This window comes from Neophocaena asiaeorientalis, unplaced genomic scaffold, assembly GCF_003031525.2.
Source record: "Neophocaena asiaeorientalis asiaeorientalis breed wild unplaced genomic scaffold, Neophocaena_asiaeorientalis_V1.1 scaffold148, whole genome shotgun sequence".
In the NCBI taxonomy this organism is placed as follows: Eukaryota; Metazoa; Chordata; class Mammalia; order Artiodactyla; family Phocoenidae; genus Neophocaena; species Neophocaena asiaeorientalis.
In genome coordinates, this window is record NW_020174050.1 from 1,450,703 (window position 1) to 1,476,906 (window position 26,204).

At 35.8% G+C, this 26,204-nt stretch overlaps 1 protein-coding gene across 1 annotated transcript in view; it reads right to left on the reverse strand.

Moving 5' to 3' along the window:
- The window catches only part of ADAMTS3 (ADAM metallopeptidase with thrombospondin type 1 motif 3), a 288,169-nt gene that overhangs the window by 126,314 nt on the left and 135,651 nt on the right, over positions 1–26,204 (reverse strand). Inside the window, exon 4 of the mRNA XM_024754124.1 lies at positions 25,595–25,751. Coding sequence (XP_024609892.1) covers positions 25,595–25,751 — 157 coding nt within the window. The remainder of the gene's footprint in view (positions 1–25,594; positions 25,752–26,204) is intronic.

The following is a 26,204-nucleotide window of genomic DNA, read 5'->3' on the forward strand; positions in this document are numbered from 1 at the left end:
CACTGTTTGTACAGTTTAGGCACAGTGAACCCAGTATGGGAATGGTAGGAACTTCCTGAAAGCCAAGTTCTCAGTTGCCAGCCAAGGGCCAAACTTGCAGACAGGCCTTTCTAAGGATATCAGTCTCAGGATTGCTATGTTAACTCTTTTCTGTACGTATGCTCTAATATTGCATACACATCTAGTAAAAATATAAGACATTCACAAGAATAATTCATATCAAATTTGTTAATGAATACCCCTCAGGTAGGAAGGAGTCCAAAGGGATGAATAGTGGGGCTTTAAAAAAATAGAAAGATCGAAAGCAAATATGGGAAAAATATTGATAGCTGTTTATGATACATACATAAGTAATTTTATTTGTGTTCATTTTTGTAACTTTAAAATGTTTCATTTAAATTAAAAGATGAAAGTGAACAATGGCAAAAAAATTTTAATCATACAAAAAGGAAACTATTTATTATCAGAGTATATCATTAATAGCATCTAGGAAGGACTATGCAGTGGAGAAACAGCTTTGAATCAACCCAAATGTCCCAAGGTTAAGAAAAAAAGTTGTAAGGTCCATAAGAGTATGTCACAAATGAAGTAATTTTTAAAATATTCTGCAAAATATTTTGGAATGATAAAGATAATGGGTACCCAAAAGAGAGTGTGGGTATCGTCCATCAGTCAATCAATGCCCCGCACATACCATTCTATGTATCCTAAGCCACTAAAGTTCTTTGCATATTCTAGAAATATTAACTACACATTAACAAGGGGTGAAATTCTCTAGAACTCTGATGTACAATAGTTATTTAGCTCACCATTTACTTATACTGCATTGGCCAAAAAGTTCCTTTGTGTTTTGAGTAAAAATAAAAGACACATTTTTCATTTTCATCAAGGCCTTTATTGAACAACATATTTACCCTTTTGTTCCACTACTTTCTGCCATTTTTCAGGCAACTTCATAATTCCGTCTTCCCAAAATTTTTTATCTTTTTGAGCAAAGAACTGTTCCAGGTCTTTTAAAGTCTTCCAGGGAATTGGAACTTTTTCCATTAAGAGAATTCTGTAAAGACAGAAATAAATGGAAATCTGAAGATGCAATGTCTGGTGAATACAGTGGATGAATCAGAAATTCCCAGCCAAGCTGTAATAGTTTTTGCCTGGACATCAAAGAAGTATGCAGTCTTGTGGTATCCTGATGGAAGATTATGTGTTTTCTGTTGACTAATTCTGGACGATTTTCGTCGAGTGCTGCTTTGTTTCAGTTGGTCTAATTGGGAGCAATACTTGTTGGAATTAATTGTTTGGTTTTCCAGAAGGAGCTCATAATTAATAGAGGACTCCCTTCCAATCCTACCAGATACACAACATCACTGTCTTTGGATGAAGACCAGCCTTTGGTGTGGTTGGTGGAGGTTCATTTCGCTTGCCCCACAATCTCTTCCATTCCACATTATTGTACAGTATCCACTTTTTATCACCTGTCACAATCCGTTTTAAAAATGGAACGTTTTCATTACGTTTCAGTAGTGAATCGCATGCAGAAACATGGTCAGGAAGGTGTTTTTTTGCTTAACTTATGTGGAACCCAAACATCAAAGCGATTAACATAACCAAGCTGGTGCACATGATTTTCAACACTGGATTTGGATATTGTGAGTGCATCGGCTATCTCCTGCATGGTATAACATTGATTGTTCTCAGTTAATGTCTCAATGTGATCGCTATCAACTTCAACTGGTCTACCTGACTGTGGAGCATCACTCTGTGAGAAATCTCCGGCACGAAACTTCGCAAACCACTTTTGACACGTTCAGTCAGTAACAGCACCTTCTCCATACACTGCACAAATCTTTTCTGTGTGTGTTTCAGTTGTGCTTTTACCTTTCTTGAAATAATAAAGCATAACATGCCAAAAATGTTGGTTTTTTCTTCCATCTTCAATGTTAACATGGCTACACAAAAATTCACCATTGACAGCTTTTTTTTAAATGCATGCTGGTATGACAGCTGTCACAATACAATCTAACAAAATTGTTCTGAATGAAGTTAAAGACAACTAAGCACTACTAGAGCCATCTTATGGGGGAACTGAATGAACTTTTTGGCCAACCCAATATTTTCCTAATGAAGGTGAGAGAAAGGAAGAGAAAGACTAGATGCCTGCACACATGTATGTATGTGTATGCCTGCAAGAATGACAGAGAGAAAGAAAGGGAAAGACAGGTGGGAGGAGGAGAGAGGAAGAAGAACTGAGGAGAAAAAGAACGAATACAAATGAGAGAAAATATATGTCTGGCCTCTACCACTAATCCAGATACTTCCAAATTTAAAATGTACTAGAGGTGCAAATGTCCTATGTTTTCAAATAATACTTTTTCAAGATGTCTGACAAAGTTCAGCTTATATAAAGAATGTAAAATAACAATTAAAATCATATTTAATTTCATTGATTTACATGTAGCTGTCCAGCTTTCCCAACACCACTGGTTGAAGAGACTGTCTTTTTCTCCATTATATATATTCTTGCCTCTTTTGTCATAGATTAATTGGCCATAAGTTTGTGGGTTTATTTCTGAGCTTTCCATCCTATTCCATTGATCCAGATGTCTGTTTTTGTGCCAATACCACATTGTTTTGATTACTGTAGCTTTGTAGCATTCTCTGAAGTCTGGAAGGGTTATGCTTCCAGTTTTTTTCTTTTTCCTCAGGATCACTTTGGCAATTCTGGATCTTTTGTGGTTACATATAAATTTTAGGATTATTTGTTCTAGTTCTGTGAAAAATGTCATGGGTATTTTGGAAGGGATTACATTCAATCTGTAGATTGCTTTGGGTAGTATGGCCATTTTAACAATATTTATCCTTCCAATCCAAGAGCATGGGATATCTTTCCATATCTTTGAATCACCATCAATTTCCTTTATCAGTGTTTTATAGTTTTCAGCATATACTTCTTTCATCTTCTTGGTTAAGTTATTCCTAGGGTATTTTTGGACACGATTTTAAACAGGATTCCTTTTTACTTACTCTTTCTGATATTTCATTGTTAGTGTAAAGAAATGCAACAGATCTCTGTATCTTAATCTTGCATCTTGCTACCTTGCTGAATTCATCTATTAGTTCTAATAGCTTGGTGTGGAAACATTAGGGTTCTCTACATAGAGTATCATGTCATCTGCAAATAGTGACACTTTTACATCTTCCCTTCCAATTTAGATATCTTTTATTTCTTTTTCTTGTCTGATTGCCGTGGCTAGGATTTCCAGTACCATGTTGAATAGAAATGGTGAGAGTGGGCATACTTATCTTGATCCTGAATTTAGCAGGAAGGCTTTCAGCTTTTCACTGTTGAGTATTATGTTGGCTGTGCGTTTATTTAAATTAGTAAAGATATGGAAACAACTCAAGTGCCCATCAACAGATGACTGGCTTAAGAAAATGTGATATATATATATATTTAATTTATATATACAATGGAATATTACTCTGCCACAAAAAAGAATGAAACATTGCCATTTGCAATAACATTGATGGACCTAGAGAATACTATACTTAGTGAAGTAAATCATAAAAAGAAAGACAAATATTACTTGATATTACTTACAAGGGGAATCTAAAAAATAATATAAATGAATCTTATGGTTACCAAAGGGGAAAGGGAGTGGGGAGGGATAAATTAGGAGTAAAGGATTAACAGATACAAACTACTATACATAAAATAGATAAGTAACAGGATTTATTATATAGCACAGGGAACTATATTCGCTATGTTGTAACAACCTATGATGAAAAATAATCTGAAAAAAATATATATATATAACTGAATCACTTTGCTGTACGCCTGAAACTAACACAATATTATAAATCAACTACGCTTCTATAAAAAAAACAAAAGAAAGAAAGAAAGCTAAGTGAGAAAGCATATGAAAGAAAAAAAACATATTTATATAAGCAGGAAGCACCGGAAGATTTTATAGAGTGATCACAGCCATGCAGTATTTGTTCGAGAAGTTCTACATAAGAATTACATCATGAAATACTAACCAACTCTTTTAAAGCCCCTGGGATTCTGCATGACCACTTATATTTAAAATAATAACAAGTACATTTATTTTATGATGATATTGATGATGCACCAACCGCTGTTCTAAGCACTTTATCTCATTTAATTCTCGAAAGAACCCAATGAGGAAGACACTGTTTTCCCCATTTCATGTGCCGAAACTGAGGAATAGAACTAAGTAAACTGTCTAAAGTGGAGCCCAGATTCACCCAGGCAGCCTAGATCCAAAGCCTGTATTTTTAACTTATTTTGCCCACTTCATTTCCTATTATCTCATTCTTTATGAAAATGTAATATTTAACCAAAAATAGCTACATTTCCTATACTGATTACTCATAATTTTGGCAAAGCTAATGTTATTATACAGGAAGGAGCAAAAGGGTATGTTTCTCCTGTGAATTAAAAGAAAGCTTCAGTAGCATTTCTCCCTGACCAACATTCAAAGCATAGCAAAAACACCTGTCTAGGAAAACACTTCATTTCCTAAGCTGTTCTATGAATACCTGAAAGCTATGTTAAAAATAAATAAATAAAATAAACTGTTCCTGAAAATTGTCATGACTTCCTAACTTCCCAATGATGACCTCTTTTTCCTGGGCTCCTAGAAAAAAGAAATTCTGGCCAAACATTTTTTAAAATGATTTAATTAATTAATTTATTTTATTTTTGGCTGCGTTGGGTCTTTGCTGCTGTGCGCGGGCTTTCTCTAGCTGCAGCGAGCAGGGGCTACACTTTGTTGCAGTGCACGGGCTTGTCATTGTGGTGGCTTGTCTTGTTGTGGAGCACGGGCTCTAGGCATATGGGCTCAGTAGTTGTGGCACGTGGGCTCAGTAGTTGTGACCCGTGGGCTCTAGAGCGCAGGCTCAGTAGTTGTGGCGCATGGGCTTAGTTGCTCCACAGCATGTGGGATCTTCCCGTACCAGGGCTCAAACCCGTGTCCCCTGCATTGGCAGGTGGATTCTTAACCTCTGCGCCACCAGGGAAGCCCCAGTCAAACATTTTTTTTAAGCTCCTTTTATGGCCGGGGCAGTGCAAAATCGCTATGAGCTCACAGGGATGACTGACTGCCTTAGAAAATCATACTGATAGAATTATAGGGCCCCAAACAAGGGTGCTCATCTTTGTCCCACTGCAGCCTCTGCTCATCAGACCACATCTGTGGTACTGTGTTCAGTTTGGGTACCACCATTTAAATGTGACATTAGAAATGCACAGTCAGGGGTAGTTACGGGGAAGAAAATCCTTCTCTCAATAGCACTTTTCACTTCTAAAATACGAAATAGTTCATGTTTCTTTATTATATGTACACCGTCTTTCTCCATTGCTAAAATGGGTGCTGGTCAAGCTAGGCTACAGGTTTGAGGGGTGGAGGAGAAGGGAAGGAAAAGGAGAGTACTTCTGGCATAAGACATGACATTCCCAAAGGCCTACACTGAAGAGAAAGCTTAGCAGTCCAGGAACTGAAATTTCTATGAAGCTGGAGTGTAGACAGTGAAAGGGATTGGTAATAGAATAGGCCAGCCAGGAAAGAGAAGGTCAGATCATCAAAGCCCTTGTGAGTCAGGACAAGAAGGGGCTGAGGGGGGAACGATGAGGGTGAGTGGAGAGGTGGGGGAGTAATGAGAAGCCATTGAAATGTTTAAAGAAGGGACCAAGTGTCTGTGACTACAGTTTGGATAAGGAACTTTAGTCGTATCAATTGAAATGGTCAAAACTGTCAATATTGAACTGTTCTGGACCCAAACAGATGGCAATTCCCTATGGTTCAATCTCATTAAAACCTTCCTAAAAGGAAGGATAACTAGACACCAGGAAACTGTTAAAGAGTGCGGGTAAAAAGATGAGGAAACACCACACAGGGATAGTGAGGCCATGGTTACTGAAGCTGAGAAGCTGGATGATAACATGTCAAGGCTATTATGGATGGGATGCCTTTACAGGAAAAATAATTAAGCTAGATGACCTAAAATCTGGATTCAAGAGCTTGAAGGAACCTTAGGAAACATGACAATCAACTCTAACCACCCAACCCCACCCTATTTTTACAATCAGAAAAGTGATGTATTTTCACTCTTCCACTCAAAAAATTTATGATGAGTATATTCTGGGTGCCGGTCTGAGCACTACGAGTATAAGGATGCTTCAAGGAGCTTAAAACTTAGTATGTCCATCTGGAGGGTGGCTACAAGCGTAACAGAGAAGCAAGCTCCTTAGATCTCACTGCTAGTGGCAGACGAGGACCGAAACTCGTATTTTTTTCCTGACTCCTAGAGACAGAGGTCCTTTGCACTCTACTATGCTGCTCAGGATTCCTAAGCTTCACCTGAGATAGGCAGCTATAGCTAGGTCTCTTAGCCTCACCGTGTCATCTAGGAACCAGAGGAGCAGCACAGGTTGGATAGGAGTTATTGGCAAGCAGTTCTAACTAACCCCAGCACTGTTCCCTCGATAGCCCTCCTTACTGTGGTGGCCTCTGTGCTCCATGAGCACAGGGCTTTTATGTTTGTAAGTCTGTTTTCCCCAATATTGCCTGATCTATCACTACCCTACCCCCCCAATTTCTTCTTGCCTTCCTACATATCGAAAAATTCCACCTCCTTAATCCAAAGGAGTGGGAAAATCATATGATTATACCATAACATTGTAATTGAAAATTCACTTTATCTGAATATCCAAATTACCCTTATAATTTTGTCTCTGCATGCCCCCAAATTAAACACTGGGGTAAGGTGATAGCTAAGTTTAAGGCAGTCACCAATTTTTCCCAAGAACAGTTCTAGAGGGGCAAAAGTGAGAAAGAGAGGTCAAGGGGGGGTAAAGGAATCCAAATTCTTTCATTGACTTCTTTGCCTAAACCCAATTTATTTCTTCTTCCACTTTTTTTTTAATCTATGTTTTTTCAAAGATAACTGGAGGCAGCTAACTTTATTTTATTTCTAACAGTTAGAAACTAGAAAGGAAATTTTGATGCCCTCTGTCTTCAAAAAATTGTGCCTAAAAAACATTCTACTTCTAACCCTCAGATTCCTTATTTCCTTCTTATTCTTTCCTATTCAATTCCTTATTCTATTCTTTCTTATTTCTTCTTCCTAATGATCTAGAGATTTTAGATTGGAATTGGAGTCTGCTATAAGATACAATCTTTATAAACTAGGAACCAGAATAAGCAGGAGAACCTGAACTAAAATGGTCACTACTTCCCTCAGGTTAATAAATTTTCTTCTTTGTTGTTTTAATTTTTTTCAAATATGTAATTTATACATGAATGCATGATTGCATTTAGAAATTGAGCAGTTAAAAACATGCAAAAGTCTTCTCTCACCATCCCATCTTCCAATTACTATCCTATTCCTAAAGGAAGTATTGTTATTTGTGTTAGCACTGTCACCAGTTTTGTCATGAAAAGTCAAGAGATCAATCTTGTTACCCTCATATATAATATTCTGACATATAATGACAAAATACACAATCAATTCTTTCCATATATATAATACCTAAGTAAACTCAGAACCAAGGAAATAAAAAAGATGTAAAGATCATTTCTCTCAAAACAATAAAATAGTATATACTTAAGTTAAGAAATATGTAATAACAGCTGGATTAATGAAATGATAATCCAGGGTAAGAAACAGAGTTAAGAATTAATAACATCAACTCATCAGTTTTCATATATGACTAGTTAAAATTATCATGAACAGCATAATCCATGAATTAATTTTTTGGAACTTTTTTTTCTTTTTTAAAGAACTAAAGTTGAAAACAAGCTATATTCATGCAAAGAATAGTACTAAATTAAAAGTAAACAGTCTAAACAGTCTATATCTGGATGTAAATACTAGCTTACTCTTTTTTTTCCATACTGATTTTCCCACAGGAAGGAACAGATTAAAGGGTGGATTACTTCAAGCACTATAAAGGTCTCTAGACTGACCCCACTCTTCAAGGGAACTCTTTCAGAGGAATAATGCTATAAAGAACAGTGAATGCCCAAGAAAACCCACAACTGAGCCCTTCAGAGGGCCTTCATTCACCCGTCCCCATTGACTGCCCTGGCCTCTCTGAGGCAATTCAAAATAATTCACTGCCCACCATAATACTGAATTCACAACAGAGAGGAAAAAAGGTGATGGAACTGCTTTGCATCTGTTTAATTTTTACAGAAATGTTAAGGGGGTTAATCTTCTACAAGTCCAGTCATGTGCTTTCACAAAGGGCCGAGAAAGGAGTCGCAAAGCCTGCCATGACTCAAAGGGAGGCTCTTTGTGTCTTCTTTTCTGCACTATGGCTGACAAAGAAGCTGCCTAAGTTCTTAGGCATTGGGCTCTTGCCTGAATTCTGAAGTCAGTGAAGCAACAATGATGTCATTGCTTCTGAAGAACACTGTTGGCTGAGATAATGAAGATCTCTTCACCCAAAGCATTATCATTTCTGTGGCACACATTTCCTAAACTTTCAAATACAAAAGTATCCTACATGTTGGGAGGGGTGTCATATTTTTCTTTATCTTCTGCACTTTTGAAAAGAAAGCATACTGAGACAAGTTTCCCTCTCACCAAAACATATCTTTTTATGTTTAGCTAGTAGATACTATTGGACTAGAGTAGTTTACTCATACATTTAAAAGAGAAAAAAGATTATGCTTTTCACTGAGGGATAGGTATATGATTCAATTAATATTCTGATATTAAAAGTCCAATGGTTGTTAGGCAACTTAATCATTATATAAGTAAGATCCATTTCTCACCCTTTTAGTTCTCAATATATGTATACAAATGGCTTGGAAAAGCAAATCGAATTACCCAAAGAATATAAAAACACTTTGAAGACAGTTGTTTCTCCCCAAATTTTAAAATAATGGATCCCTTTGAAAATCCTTTACAAGATATGAAACCTCTCTGGGAGAGAAGGGACCACACAAATATGCACATAAATATAAAATTAAATTCAAGGAGTTTTTAGACCTCTTGATGCCCCTGCAGACTAAGAAACTCTGCTTTACAGAATACAATTATGTAGAAAAAAATTTTGTCCAGCTCTTTTTGGAAGTATTTCTGTAGAACAATGACTTTCTTAAGAGACTGAGCATTTTCTCAAAGCATTTTCTACTTCCCTCCTCTGATCTCTGTCTTAATGGTAGGCTCTTCTTCAACCATATACAATGCTAAGTTATGAAAAAAGTAGATCTCCCTTAAATTATTATAAATAAGAAACTTGAAGGAAGATAAAATTGTAGTCTTTAGTCTCAAAAGAGATTGTTGGATGAGGTTAGATGAAAATAAGAGATGGATATGAATTAAAATAGGCCAACCATGTTGTGTGCTAGAGGTTGAAGTTAATTATCTCCTTTAGTCCTCAGATATGAGGCAAATATTATTATCCACCTTTCAGATCCTACGAAATCAAGGCAGACATTTACTCTCTTCTCAAAAAGATGGTCTAGTGTTTACCAGGTAAAGCTTAATATAAAGACACATTCCATAATTCTAAAAGAAAGAGATATGCAGTCTCCCATATATAAGGACAAACAAGAGGGCAAAGTGGGAGAAAATGTGTATTTATGGAATTTAGAGTTCGGTAACATTCAAAGTAAAGAGTGTTAGTGGGGAGTGGGAGTCACTGATGAGCAGCAAGAGAGAGAAAATAGATAAATAGGTTCCAGGTGGCCGAGGACAACGCTAAAATATTTATATTTTATCTAGTAAGGAACGGGGAATGACTTACAAGTTTTAGACTACATAATGATTTTTAAGTATTTCAGTTCACAAAGGTCACGCAGCAATCTCCAAAGCAAGGTATCAGGACACTTACATTACAGAGATATGTAAAAATAGTTATTGGAATATGGAGAAAAAAATAGAACTTCTACCAAAGTTATCTTTGTTATATTTTTTATAATTTCTATCTCTGTGAATGTCTTATAATATGATACATATGTTCTATAATGTATAAACTATAGTAATACATTTGTGTGTATGTACACACACACACACACACACACACACACAGTGGTGTGGGCACATAATCCACAAAGTTTGGTAACATTGTATCTCTAAATGGACTAGAGGGAGTTTAGAAATAGGAGAATAGTTAGGGGACAGCTGCAGTATTCAAAACAAAACACTAGGTTCTGAACAAAAGTAGAAACAAAGGAGACTGAAGGGGCCATCTTGAGAGCTTTCTGGGTGTATAATTTGTGGGTCTTTCTTGCCAACTAGATAAAGGATACGAAAATCAGAGGGTTAACTGGGTGGATGCCAGAACCATTCACTAAGACTAAAATCTAATAGGAGAATCAAGGAGCAGTTTAGGAATTGGTTGATGGTTAGAGACAAGTTCAGTGTTGGCCATGGTGAGTTAGAGGTCTTTGTGGGATATCCAAGTGCAGGTGGCTAAAAAGTGGTTGAATATACAGTCTTGGAGTTCAAGCGGAATGTGGACGATATACACCACCATGTAATTCTCCCACAGATCACCAATGGTACAGAAATGCGAGAAAAGAAGAGGACAAAAATCTTAAGGAAGACTTGCATGAAAAGGATGGAAAGACGAAAAATTATCAAGGAAGGAGGCTAAGAAGTAAATCCAAGACTCCAGTCATGAAAGCCAAAGGGTGAGTCTAATGTCACAGAGAGGTAAGGTGAGTAAAAAGCAAAATGTAGCAGCATAGTTTATCATTAAAGAGTTTTGTTATTTATTCAGAAAATAAATGAAATAGCAGGGGCTGAAAACCAGATTCTAATAAATTAAGGAAATAATACATATCATAAGATGGTATATGGCAAAGTGTAAAAATGAACTTTTAAGGACTATGGAATTTCAGGGAAGAAAGAAAAAATCACTTTCATTGAAAAATGACCCTTGAGCTGGATAATGAACACTAAATAGAGGTGACAAGAAGATACTCAAGAAACAGAAAAGAGTATAAGTTGACAGAAATAATAACAAACAAGGGATGCAATAAGGTAGTCTATCTAACTACATTAGATGTCTCTCCCCAATCTATATCTAACCAGGCACAAAAATCTTTTTTTGCTTCTTACAAAGATGAACACGTGACATTACTTTTGAAGCACACTGTGTGGGAATATTTATAATTATTTCATGGTTAAAATTTTAAGATTTTTTTTGTATATTAATTAAAAACTAAGTAATACATATAACAGAGAACCCTGATCTCTGCCCCATCCCTGAATACTCTGCTCAGAGATTGAGTGGGGCTCAGGGATGGCATAAGGCATTCTGTTCTGCATGTTACTTAAAAATTTTTTAAGTTAAAAAACGTAATGACTATAATGATCACAAATAGCCTCACATGAAAGTGGCCCTATGAACGTGTTTTGCTCTGCTTCTTAAAATGCATTCAACTCCATCCACTCTTCCCTTTTCATGTTGGAGTAGACATATTGGATGCCTTCATCACCTGGATTACTCCAGTAACTGCCAAGCTGCCTCTGTCATGTCACTCCTCTATGCTATACTCCATGTGGATGGAAGACACATCTTCTAAAATACATATCACAAAACTATATCGCTTCTGTGAGTACACTGGGGGGTTGTTGTTGTTGTTGTTTTAATTTGTAAAATAAGGTCTCTGTAATCTGGCATTAACTGACCTTCCCTGAAAGAAATATGAGAAAAGGATACAAACTATTATTTTGGCAGTGGTAAGAAAGGACAGCGAAAGATGTGAGAGAGATTATGAGCCGACTGCCCATCATATAGGGCAGTACATCACCAACAGCATCTTAAGACGGTCGAAATTTTCATGATGAAGTAATGGTATCTGGAGAAGTTGTCCAAAGTACCTAAGGTCAAAGTGCTCATTGGCAGCAGAGCTACTGTCTGAACCCAGGTTTGTCAGGCTCCAAAAGCCATACCAGAAAGATTTATGGATATTTGGTAAAGATGATACTGGACACCATAAAAAAGAGTATCTCTTTTGAAACCATGTAGGATAAAACTGAATAGAGGGGAAATGCACTACTAAATAATCAGAAAAGGAAAGATACCCAAATAACTGATCAGAGATAGGAAGGCTACAGTGAGTGTGACAGAAGCCAAGAGAACAGAAAACCTAAAGAAACAATATGCTACCAAACGTCATGAGAGGCCCAAGAGAACGAGCTCTAAGAAAAAAAAAATCTGTTGAAATGTTTAAGTGTCTTTCAGTATCTGGGGAAAACTATTTATGTAAAGTGCTGAGGTTGAGAGCCAAGCTGAGGTGGAGCTGGATAAGAGACTAAGTGATAAGAAGGGAGTTAAAGAAGATACATTCTTCACAGAAATTTGGCAACAATGGTGATGGAAAAAAAGTATCTACGAAGGGGCAAAACGGCCCAAATTCCAGCCAAGTATTTATGAAGACAGAGGAGACCTATACTGTCCAACTGTACACTCTTTGCATCTCCCACTTAAAACCCATAAGCATCTTTATGGAAATTCATAAAGATGAAAAATGCCTTTAGAATGAGAAATGAAATGTGTGGCAGCTGCCATGGTGACTTAGTAAGCAAGCTCTACATCATAAATCTGGAGCACCCCACAATCTCTTCTGTGCTGTGCGTCTCCTTCCTGATTCCCATTCAACAGCCACCCTCAGACACTCAGACTAGGTAAGGAAGTCCCCTCAGACCATCAACAGGGGACTGCATCACATAGTCTGGGTCTGATAAACAGACATCTGAGGTGATAAGTGCTTTTTCTGGATTATCTTCCTTGGAATTTTCTCCTGTGAATTCCAGAGAAATTTTGACACTGTGAGTCTTATAGAGAATTTCATTTTTGACCTTCCTGACAAATGTCAGTTGAAAGCTCGTTTTGTTCAGTTTAAGAAGTACCTGGAAAACCTGCACTTTTTCATCAAATTAAGAGTGTGGAAAAACATTTTTAATAATTTTCCTTGGGCAAGGTACTTAACATTTCTGAGTATCAGAATCAATCACTTATTCATTCAATCAATATTTATTGAAGATCTGCTCTGTGCTGGTCCTTGTGCTAGACCTTGAATAAGCAATGTTGAGCAAACAAGAAAATTTGGGGTAATCCCACCTATTCTATGTCACATAATTCTTGGGAGAATCAAATGAAATAAGGCACATGAAAGAATTTTGAAAACCATCAAGAAGATATATACCATGGTGCAAATCCTGGGCTTGGCTCTTTACATTTAAATTAATTTAAAATTAAGTAAAACAAAAAATTCAGTTCTTTAGTTGCACTAGTCACATCTCAATTGCTACATACGCCTAGTGGTTACTGGATATTGGATAGCACTGTGGTAGAACATTTCCATCATCCAGAAAACTCTATAGGAGAGCAATTTCCTAGAAGCTGAAAGTAAAACACAAGAGTGAGAATTTGCATGATACCAAAGGGAGAAAAACAAAAGTGATGCTGTGATGAAAGCATATAACAAACCACACATTCAAAGAAAGATAGCTGGTGGTTCTTATAAAATTATAAAAGTACCACAAAGGGAAAGTGTAGTTATGATAAAAGAGTAGTAAGAGGTAACTTTCATTGAGTGTTTAGTACATGCCAGGAACTAAAATCAAGTGCTTTACAGATAAATCCAAAGACAATCCTTTGAAGTAAGTACTATTATTTTCACTGCTTTGTTGACGGATGAGGAAACGGAGTCTCTGATAGGTTAAGTAACTTGATATAGGTCACAAAGGTACTCAATGGTAAGCCTCTGGGCTAAAACTATACTAAAGAAAAGAAAGAAATCTACCAAGGGGGGAAAGCGGGGTGGTAGGGGCGGGTGGGATGAACTGGGAGATTGGCATTGACATGTATACACTAATATGTACAAAATAGATAACTAATAAGAACCTACTGTATAAAATAAATAAATAAAATTCAAAAAGAAAAAAAAAATTTACCACATCAATAGCAGCTAAGACATTGACTCAATCAGCTTAAATTAGTCATTATGTAAAAAACAAACAAAAATCCCTTGAGGTAACATGATTTATATTTGTGCCTTTTCTACTTTTAGTTATTAACAGTTATTAATAATAATATCATCATCATAGTATCACCACTATGTCTCTACCTGAATTTTTGTCTTGCTTCCTTAGGAATGTCTTCCTTTCTTCCCAGTCGTTGCATGCAGGCATCCTTCACTATCTACCTGAAGTCCCTCAAACATTCCAGCCTTCAATGATATTTCTAAAGTCGCATAATATGCTTTCTAGATCAGTCATTATAAGGCTAATTGTGTAATGGTTTAATTTAGTTGTTATGTTTCTTTATCAATCTTTATGGAAGTACACTATACTCTATGGGAGAGCATATGTTAAGTACCCAATAAACAAATAAAAATAATATATTTATATCAATAATACACTAGATGTTTACCTAAAACTCATCATTGATAATTACACATTATGTCTTCATACTTTGTGAAGGCATAAGCTGTAGACACATTCCATCTCTGACAAATGTTTTAGTTTTCTTATGAACTAGCTGAAAAATGTGAGCTTTTTTTCCTTCTCTGTGAGATAGGAAATAGTAAAGATTGTTTAAAACATACATGTTAGATAGTCTTGTAACAACAACAAAAAAAGTCACTGCTTAGATTTTTGGATTTCTTTAGTGTTCTAAAGACCCAGTTTGAAGATCTAATTTTAAAACTGGCTCAAGAGATCATATTCAAATGCTTGAGTCTGTTTTTACAGGATATCCTTGGCTAACTTTACTCTAAGAAATTTAACACAGTTGGACTGTATTCCTTTGGCTTTGAAATACCTTTCACAGGAATGGCCATTAAGGTGGGGTTAGAGTATGTATGCAAAGGGGGTGGAACAGAGAATGTGTGTGATCCTATCTTAATGCAATATGTCCTTATATCAATCAAAATATGTTTTCTGAAATAATCACTTATATTTTGTCTCCATACCTAGAAATATAAGGGGTATTCTCAATAGATTAAACACTGAGCACCAAGTTTCCCATTCCCATTAGTTTTCCTAATGTCTATCACATTTATGTTGTTCTTTTTAAGCTTTAGTTACTGGAGCTGGGGACCTAAGGTAAGGGACTGCCTTCATGACTGGACTTATTAATTTTTCCTTTGTTATTGCCAAGAATTGAAGAAGACTAAAACAGATGACCTCCCTATTTGTACTGAAGGAGGCCTGGACATGGTACCTCTATCACTTTCAATACCATTATTCTATCTCTGGACACAAAGTTAGAAAAATCTGCAAAAGTAAGTAAATGGGCTCCTGAGGACTGTATTAATACTGCTATTCTCTGATTTGCATAAAAATCACTTCTTGTTTTAATCATATCATAAAAAAAATCAGGATTCTATATTCACAAAGAGAATAAATTTGATTTCTTCTTTTAATCACAAGTAAAGTCCTGTAAAATCTGGGATAAAATTCCACATTTGCAGATATTAATTGGAAAAAGAAAATAACAGTCAAGTAGGATTAAAACTCCAAATTTAGATATATAGACATTGGAAAACTGAAAATTCCCAGGTTCTTCTAGTGACTTGGGATGTCAAAACCATATCTGTTGATTTGTTTTAGATTACAAATCATGAGGTAAGGTATACTTAAGTTATAAAGATAAAATTTATTTTTTCTGACATTAATTCCATTTTAACCCTGTTTTTTTGCTATTTTGCACTTGACATCGTATCATTCCTCACCCCAAATTACATATATACAATAAGAGGGGATACGATTCTAACAAGAGCCCTTTCAACAACCCCTTGATATATATGGTTTCTGCAACTACAACAATATGGAACTACAACGTGAATCCCAGAAATAGGTTGATTTGTGAAAATGGGGATGATATTTGGAAAATATAATTATCTTCTCAGCCTTTGTGCATAAATGACTTGCTAATTATCCCCAAACTCTAGGTGGGAGGTTGGGAAGGGAAAGGAAAGAGGCTGTTGGATACTAGGATTGTTGCATCAAGAATATAAAGAGACTCAATATTCAACTTCTGGAGTTCAAATAAGATTTTTCAAAATAACAGAGATCTGTAGGCTAAAAGGGAAAGGATTTTCTAGATCCTCATAGTTGTCACATAACATATCAATGCTAGGCCTGGAGGCCAGAATACAGAGGTTTTTTATTTGTTTGTTCTTTATTTGTGTTTTCCTCCTATGAGAAAAAGTCCTGACCATTGTCAGTCTTAATCATGAGGCTGGAGTAGTGAGGAAAAAGCGTTTAATTAGAGGAAGAAAAAGGCAGCCTTGGCCCTTTTGATCTTGGACTGCTTTTGGGATGAGGAGACAGTGATCCGCATTTCTTCCCAGTTCCCCTTTGAGGCAAAGTCTCAAGAGAAGGGACACGGTGCTAAAACATACAGATCTCTGAGGACCTCCAAGGGCCAAAGCCTGTCTTCCTACTCTATTCTGGGGACTCTGGAAGAAGAACACTGCATTTGCTAGCACATCGATCCAGTTGCAGCCAAGGAAGCCACGAGTCCCCTTGGTTCAGGGGCTGTAAGAACAGCAGTATCTGACCTTCCTGGGGAGCCTGTCTAAGAGGGTTGCTGAACCAGCATCAGTGAGGTCCCACAACAGAAGCTGCAGGCAGATCACGTGGGCTGGGGAAATAGGAGCCCTAGCCAGAACTCAGGGTGGTCTGCTGCACCCATGAGAGCAGACTGGAGTCAAGCTGAGAAGGGCCAGCAGTGAACGCCAGTGGAGCTAGCAGCAGCCAGGCCGACAAGGACTATCACCCCAGTGAGGCCCACTCAGCCAGCCAAAGAAGCCCACAAACTGGCTAACATATAAAACTTCTGTACTAAATCAAAATGTGATGCGTTTCACATTTAGGATATCTGGGCTTTTTTTGTCTTCTGGTTTTTTTTTTTCTCCTCTGTGAATATTTGTAAAGAATTAATATGTGCTACAAAGTCACCATTTCTATTAATAAAAGGAAGGTCCAGTTTCATAATTCCTACTACTGAAAGTAAATTCTTGGCTTCCCATTTCCTTAATTTGTATTCAGGATACAAAACTTGAATAATTCAGATTACTTGAGTTGCTTTATCAAAGTTGTCATAAGGTCACAAAAGGAAGAAACAGAGATGAGTGACATGCTTGTGGATACTGTGAGTTGAAGTCTGAGTCTCATTATAACTGGGGCCATATAACTAGGAAAGATGAAAAGTCCAAAAAGGTTGGGATTTTACTGAAGGATAAAAATCTGGGTGGTTAATGTAATAGTGATTTTGTCCAACATCAAAGCTTATAGATCTCAACTCTATAAAAATAATCTTAATGTATACCATAAATGTTCATTAATAATTTGTAGAAGTCTGAGATAACAGGATGTTAGAATATGTCTTCCATAAATTTAAGAGGAAGAGAACTAGTGAGCGATAGTGTCTTTAAAATGCCCAGTGGAACTCAGATGATAGCAACCCTATAACAACTACATATGCTTCTGCTGACTTTTCAAATGTTGGCTCATCACAGATGAGAGAGGGATGTTGAAGAGACAAAAACAACATATCTAACCTGATTAAATTAATTGTATCTCTTTTAAACATAAATAGGGAGGTGCATCTACTACACCTAGCAGTGATTTCCTTAGGACTTCCCACTAGACCTTGAAAGCCAAGCCCAGCATTAGAGAATGAGGAAGGACAACGTTTATTTGCATCAAATTGCTATACTGACTTTATCTACAAATGTCATCCAAAACTGGGAATGTAGAAACTTAAAAGCTGTTCTAATATTTTAATTTCTTGTTACTAAAAGGCTGTTCAGTGACATTTTATTCGTACGGAGCACAGGACATAAAAAGAATCTGCTTTTTCACTCATTTGTCTCACCAAAAGGGGCTTAGACATTGCTTTTATCCCCTTAGTACGTGGGGTAAGTCCTGATAAAATGGAAAATGTGAAAACAAAACCTGCCAATGTGCTGAAACAGAGGACTGAATTTAGAACGCAAAACGTTTTAGTACCACACAGACTTCATTCTTAACATTTAAAGAGCACACAGAAATCTATAAAGCACACTCAAGAGAAATAAGCCTTGAACTTTGGCTTATACTCAGGTATTGCCTAAAAAAACTTCTTTTGGACAAGAATATACACAAAATCTTAGGATGCTTGGTATTACTAATCAGAGCTCTGAAATAATGAACAAAGATCTCAGCACAGAATCAAAGAACAAGTTAATGTGGAACGGCATATAAGTGGTTAAAATAGTTGTGAATGATGAGCAGAAAACAAAAAAATGGAAAAACAATTTGAATCAATGCCTCTTGTCCAAGATTTTTTTCCAGATATTTAGTAAGGTACTGTAAAGTGATCTAAGAATATGCTGTATATAACTATATATCTGCAGTAAACCCTATAGTATATATATATATTATATATTAAACTTAGGGTAATGGCTCCAATCATTCCTAAAATAAATCTTTCCATCATATACAAAGTCCCAAGTTCAAGAACTTCCATTAAGGATTTTTAAATTTACATACTCAGACCAGATGAATCACAGCTGAAAACTGGAATAAAATTTCTGGTGTCTAGAAAGAACAAAACCAAGTATTCAGCTCCCCTTGCAGAATCATGCATTAAAGGAGCATTTATTTTGGTCTGAGTGTAGCCCTCACATTTTAATTCATAGTCCCCATAATCTAATCTCAAACAATTTTCAAATAAAAATATTATTTCTGTGCTACACTTATTTTTTCCCATTGTCCCATTTCTCTACGTCATCTACCTGAAAGATTCCCCACATCGAGACAGGGATAAAAAGATCCTATAAAGAAAGAGAGGATTGAGAATAACACACCTGAATACTCTGCAGGGATGCAAGGGCCCCTGCACACATAAACAAAAATTGTTTGCAGAATACCAAATGAAGATGATCGGAAGCAAACAGCATTGATCCTCATAAATAAATTTTATATTTGAAGTTAATGACTCATGATTTAGCAGGAAAAAGAAAACAATGACAATGATGAAGCAAAAGATTACTTAACCTCCAGAAATATTCTTACACAAATGCTTCCTACCCATTTACTAACGTGAAAGTTTATAAATTGTACATGTAAAGAAAATAAGCACAGGCTTTAAAATGGGTTTAAACAGGAATACTTGGCATGTGCAGAGTCAAAACATACTTAATATTTTACTAAAAATAGGGTCTATCCCTCATAAGCAAATGCAGTTGAAATGAATGAAACCAAACATTAAAAGTATATTTTGAGGGCTTCCCTGGTGGCTCAGGGGTTAAGAATCCGCCTGCCAGTTTAGGGAACGCGGGTTCGAGCCCTGGTCTGGGAAGATCCCACAAGCCGCGGAGCAACTAAGCCCGTGCACCAAAACTACCAAGCCTGCGCGCTCTGGAGCCCGTGAGCCACAACTACTGAGCCCACGTGCTACAACTACTGAAGCCCACGCGCCTAGAGCCCATGCTCCACAACAAGAGAAGCCACTGCAATGAGAAACCCGTGTACCACAAGGAAGAGTAGCCCCTGTTCGCCACAACTAGAGAAAGCCCGCGCGCAACAATCCAACGCAGCCAACAAAAAAAAAAAGCATATTTTGATAATAGGATATATTTTATATTCAGAAAGAGCAAATGCATTTTAAATACTAACAAAGGTTTTTCTTGGTATGAACTGCTCTTTCATAACTCAATAATTGATATAGTTACTTCTGAGAGGCAATCATTTAATTAAAAAATCAATATTTGGTCTAAGTTACCTGAATTAGCTTCATACCCTAAGATAAATTAACTGCTTTCAATTTCACTCCAATCACACAGACACTATATCTGAAACCTTACAATTCTCTTTCTCCATTAATGCCACATCAATAACTAAATAGTAATCCAGCAACTCTGAATTCTCAATACCATTTGTGTATTTCCATATTCAATACCTTATTAGAAAAAATACGGAGTTACATTTTGTAACACTTTAATCCTGGTCTGTATAAATGCTCCTTTCATTGTACCTATTCATGAAGAAATAGAATAGGCCCAGGAAGACATGTTAGTAAGGGGAATATTATCTTTCATGTTTCACATCTGAAAGCTCCTTTAATCTTCACTCTGCTTCCTGATTACTTTATATAATAATTCAACTGCCTTCTTCTGTCAATAATTATTATAAATACCTAGATGATAAAACATACAAAACCAACCTGAAAAGGAATTCCATAAATACAAGATTAGTATTTCCGCGTGAATCCAATGGGAGTAGCCTTGACAAATAGCTGAAATTTAGATTATATTATAAACTAATCTGTGCTTCTGTGAAAAATTTATCATTTAACATCTATCTAAAAGAATGTTTGCTATTGACAGACCTTAATGATTTAGTAGTATTATGTGTCTTGCTTCATTTAATAAGAAAACATCTGCTAACATTAATTTTTCACGTTTGATTTTTTTTTTCTTTTGGTGGGTTACAATGTCCACCAATGTTTCTCTTTGATTAGGGTATAAGTCATGAGAACTTCCAAATACAAAGGACTATAGCACCTACTCATGTGCCTACAGATCAAGGAAGGGCTCTGTGCCTAGGAAGTTCCTAGCGTCACTAAAATAAGGAATAGTCTTCCCATTATTCTAGTTCTTGTTTCATAGTTTCATTCCCTGGCAACCAGGAGCAACTCCCAAATCATTTCTGACTTGTACATGTTTCCCACCTGGGACAAAGACACTCCTTCACAGCGCCATGACAACCACACCAGCAACACAAGCACTTGGGTTCATGCAGGAAAATGAAAATCCTGAAAGGAAGCCAGGAGATAAAGGCTTACTATTCCTTGTTTCCCACTGGTAGGAAGTAATTACAAAAATTACTTTAACACAAAGCTTCTGGTGAATGAATAGTTTGTAATTTGAGGGGAGAAGCCTAAGGGCCCAAGGATTAAGAAAAAAATATGAAAAGCTGAATGATGTCATACAAGTACAGTCCCCCTCCCACCCCCAGAAAATAGACTGCCTAAAGCATACTTCTTATTGATGACAATGGAGACATTCTTAAGAGATGATCAGAAGTACATTTTGTTTTTTATCTGAGTTTAGACCGATGACTGATTTAAACAGTGGAGGTGAACTTTATGACCCTTTGATAGTTTATTAGCCATGTCGTTACCAAATAAAATTTCAAATCAGTAAAATATAAAATAATTTTGTACAAACTAAAGATGCCAAGAATGAATGTGATCTCCATACTCCCAAAGCAGAAATCAGAAAAAGAAGTAAATTCAACTCTCCCCTAAAATGAAGTAGACAAATTTCTTTATCATAAGCATGCCAAGTTTATATTTGTTGTAAATGAAAAGGATGGTATTCTTTGCCAGAACCTGGCTGCGCTATGTGTTGTGAATACCTGCCAGTTCTGCACTGGAAGAGATTATTTATATTGCCAAATGTAAAATTGCTTTAGGTGTTATTCTTAAAAGAGTAATTCTACAGCAGAGTGCCCTATTTATGATTTTACAAGTTCAATATATTTTAAAACACTATTCATATTTTTCCTCATTTGAAAAACAATATAAATTCCTTAAGGGTCAAGGAAAGAAAATCTGTGCCATATTTGGGAATGGTTGAGGGATTTTGTTTTTGTTGTTGTTGGATTGTACCATATAATATATTGTCTCAACAGATTCACAGCTTTGAATTTTATTGGAAAATTAGATAAATATTCTTAAAGATAAGGAATCAAAATACAGCTTTGCATTTAGTCAAGTGGAATAACTTAGGGCCCTTGAGTATGGTAGAAGCATAATTTTTGTCTTATTTTTATTTTGTTGTTTTTTTAAGGACATAATGTCTTCTCTTCTATAGTGATAGGTAGCAAACATCTTTCATGGGCTCCCAAACCTGTGCAGTGTTCATTTTCTGATTCTCACTGATACAGATTTTGGAATGAGAGAGTTAAAGGCAAGCAGAGACATTCTAAGCCTCCATGAGCCAACATCTGCCACCTGACTCCCAAGATAACCTCTACCCATTCCTACTACAACAGGCATATAAAGACACTCATGCAATGACTCTGGGACATGGTTATGAAAATACACTATGAGTTTTTTTAGTTCACTTACTATCCCAATGGATCCTTGAATGTAATATATCCAAAAGTTAGCCACTTGTCATCCTTCATCAAGCCTATTTCTACTTCTCATTTGAAACACCTGAGTTCTGGAAAGAGAATTCTCTAGTCTTCCAGATTAGGATTCTGAGTCATCCTTGATCTCTCTCTCTCTCTCTACCCCCATCTACTCTATCGAATAACCCCATCAGTTTTACTTCAATCTCAACCCAGTTTGGCTCCTTCTCTCCTTCTCACTACTACTCACCTAGTTCAGGTAATAATTTGTTTTAATTTAGAACACTTGCAACAAATTACAGACCTCAAATGCATGGCAGTTCTGAGCTGATAAAATGACAAAGCAAGAAATGTGGCCAGGCAATCAGTGTGACAACTAGCAAAACATTGGGTTGGCCAAAAAGTTCATTTGGGTTTTTCCATGATATTACAACAGCAGAGTATTTACTTACAGGGACCCTACTGATAGAAGTGCCTTGCTTATGATTAAAACTCCTCCTGACTTACTGTTAGAGAAATTTATGAAGCCCATGGCCCTCAAATACATCTCTTTCTAACAAAGTCTTACGTATTTTATTCCTCTTCTTATAACTCATTGAAGAGAGGCCTCATGTCTCCTAAAATAACATCCTATACTGATCCAGATTATATTAGAAATCAATATACCTTTCTAATACCTTTCTAATCCTGGAATCTGTTTAATTTTACATTTTAGAATGATGGAAAACATTATAAAAATATATCCTTAATTTTCACTTGGAAAGTATTTAGGCCGTGAAAAAGCTTGGCTCTCAGTTCTATAACCAAGAAGTTAAAAGAAGAATTTAAACTTTATAGTATGGTACTTCGAGTTCTAAATTTGAATCTCTATTTAAGGTAGGAGGATATTTACACTTTTAAAATATATAGTTACATTTTAAGACTCTCAAAAGGAGGCAAATTGATATCACCAGCAACTCAGTTCAATCAGAACTGTATAAATAAGAAAATAAAAATTGTTAAGCTCATACTAAGGTTTATCACAGAATATTCTAAGAGAACTGAATGGTTTTATTTTGGTTCCACTTTTAAGATAACTGAGAGTTAACAAAGGAACCCCTTTTGCTTTGACCCGTGACTGTTGAAAACCTTTCCAATATATATTACTCTAGGTTGTGACCTACCTCTACCATAAGGTAATCTTCTATTTGCAACTGAAAAACTCGGTCTTCAGAGTCTGCATTTTTTTAATTTCCTCATATAATCTGAGTATATTGATACTGATGCTACTGGAATTTATATTTTTAATAATTTCCTAAAATAATGTCCCAAAATATCTTAATTACATCCAATTCTTTTAAACATACATACCTTGACTCCTAATTTATTTCTCCTAATCTAGCATCTAAAAATGCAATAGGTATTAAACATAATATTTCTTGAAATTTTCTGATTTCAAGAAAAAAATTAATCTCTCCTCCTCTATAAATATCAGACTATTGGAAAGTACCAAGGGCTGATATTTATAGATACAGTTATCTTCAGGGACTGAAATGGAGCAATAGGGTACAGTTTGGTGAAACTGTAGTGTGACAGACGGAGCAAACAGGATGAGAGTCACAGACACTAATCTGGTTTCCAGTCCTCCAAGACCATTCCATACATGTGGGCTATGGTTTTCTAAAATATGTTTTGACCGTTGCCTCAAGAGATATTAGATATTGTTAATATATAACAACCAAGACTACAGAAAAAGTACTGTATCCAACTATCTATCTTTTGACATACCCAGTCTTCTGATTTAGAATAACATTTTTAAAATATGAAAATACTTATAAATGAGAATTAAAGGTAATGTATTCACAACACGAGGACAAGCAATGTCTAACTATTCAACTTTAACAAAACCCAACATGTAAATCTTTTGCAGAAGATAATTAATATCAATAATTAATAACAGGTAACACTGATTAGGCAACTATTATTGCTGAGGGCTACATTCAGCAATCTGCATATATTAGTTCTAATACTTATTACAATTGCGCACTATATTTTTATTTATTTTTTGCACGATATATTTTTGTTTTCTATTCACAGATAAACGGAGGCTTAAAAACGTTAACTACTAATCTAACAACTTGATATTGTAGAGCTATTGCTCACACATGTCTATCTAACTGCAAAGTGTATCCTCTTTCTATTACACCACAGTGACCCTCTGGGATAGGCACACATTTCACAGTACAGCATCTATTAATACACACCTGTTGTTTCAAACCAGAAATTTCTCAAAACACTGTCAGACCATGGTAATTTTAAATGTACTTTAAATTGTACTATTCCAATTAATACAACATATTAAGGGAAGCTGGTGGCTTCCCTTAAATCAGACTAATAACCAGGTAACAACTCTCAAAAGACATCATTAATCTAGAAGACAGATGGCTGCTAAATTAAGAAGATTATCTGTATCCCTGACATTTCCCTAGGGGAAATTTCCACTGCCTTCCATTCAGAAAGTTGGCCCGGCAAAAGAAAATACAGTTGACCCTTGAACAACAGGGGTTTGAACTGCCTTGGTCCACTTACACGTGTTTTTTTTCTAAAGTAAATACTACAGCACTACATGATCCGCTGATTCTCGGTTAGTTGAAGCCAGCATTGGTTGACTCTGTGGAGGTAGAAACTCTGATGCTGAGGACCCGCATATACGGCGGGCAGACTATAAATAATACACAGACTTTCCAGTGCAAGGAGGACTGACACTCCAACCCCAAAGTTGGTCAAGGGTCAACTGTACAGACTTTTTGAGATCTGGTTAAAAAAAACATGGATTCCCATAGTTCCTTTCTTCTCCATAAAGGGAACTTCTATACCCAACTTATAAAAACATCTCTTTAATACAAAGTTACTTTCAGATCTCATTAAAACCAAAATAGAAAACCTTCATGTGCCATAATTCACTTGACTTTGGTGGTTCAGCCTACCTTAAAATAAAATTCGACAGAATCATTCAACTCATTGTCTCTTCCATATTGTAAAAAGTTTTGCAAAATAGACAAAGTCAGATAGCATTCTTATTTTCAAATATATCTATCAGCTGGACTTAAAATATAATTCTTTGCCATGTCAATATATCTCATTTCAAAAGTATCTAAATGCATAATTTAGATACTTCTGGAAGACACAAATATTTTCAAATTTTAACACAAGCTAGAGAAAAGATCATTTTAATGTGAAAATTTAAAAGAAGTCATAAATAACAAATTGGGGGATACAATAATGCCCTGAAATAAAATAATACCTGTAACATATATTCCTCTTATGCATTTAAAAACAGGCAAGCCATATTTCATGATTTATAAACATAAACTTATTTCGCTACCTCCACATTTTATATAAGAGCACATGACAGTCACATTCTCTTAATTGATGGGAGAGTTGTTTTCAATATATGTTAGAATCACAGTTAATTATTATCAAAGACGCCTACCTCTGTAGTGGAAGTCTTGGGACATATCTATGGGAGCCCGTTCTACTGCTGATCTCTTGTAGACAACATGAATCCTTCCCTTTTCTTCCTCCATCTGCTTACCTCTTTCCAAGGGTTCAATGAAATACTCATCATTATCACCTTTTATCATTCCAGCCTAGAGAAAACATAAAATGTGTTAACGTTAAAGGAAATATCTATCATCTTTAGCTCACAAGTAGGTTTTTAAATGGCAAGAATATAATTTTTGAAAACTAATGGGTTTTCTTTCCACTTTTGGTTATAAATGTAAAATGGTTAAGCTACGATAAATATCAGTTATTCATATAAGACAGAAATTCATCTATGGTAGGAATAAAAAATTCATACAAGGTAGAATAAGAGCTTTATATAGGGTAAGAATAAGGAAATCATACAATCTATACATTTTATCAGACTAAAAGAAGTATATTTATATATTCTACTCAGTATCTTATCTCTAAAACAATCTTATGGGCACATAAATTCAAGAATCATCTCTGATTTCCCATAATAACCCATTGTGGAGCTTCTGTCCATGCATGTCAAGTATTTACATTTTCTGTAACTCATTTACATCTTCCTGCCATAT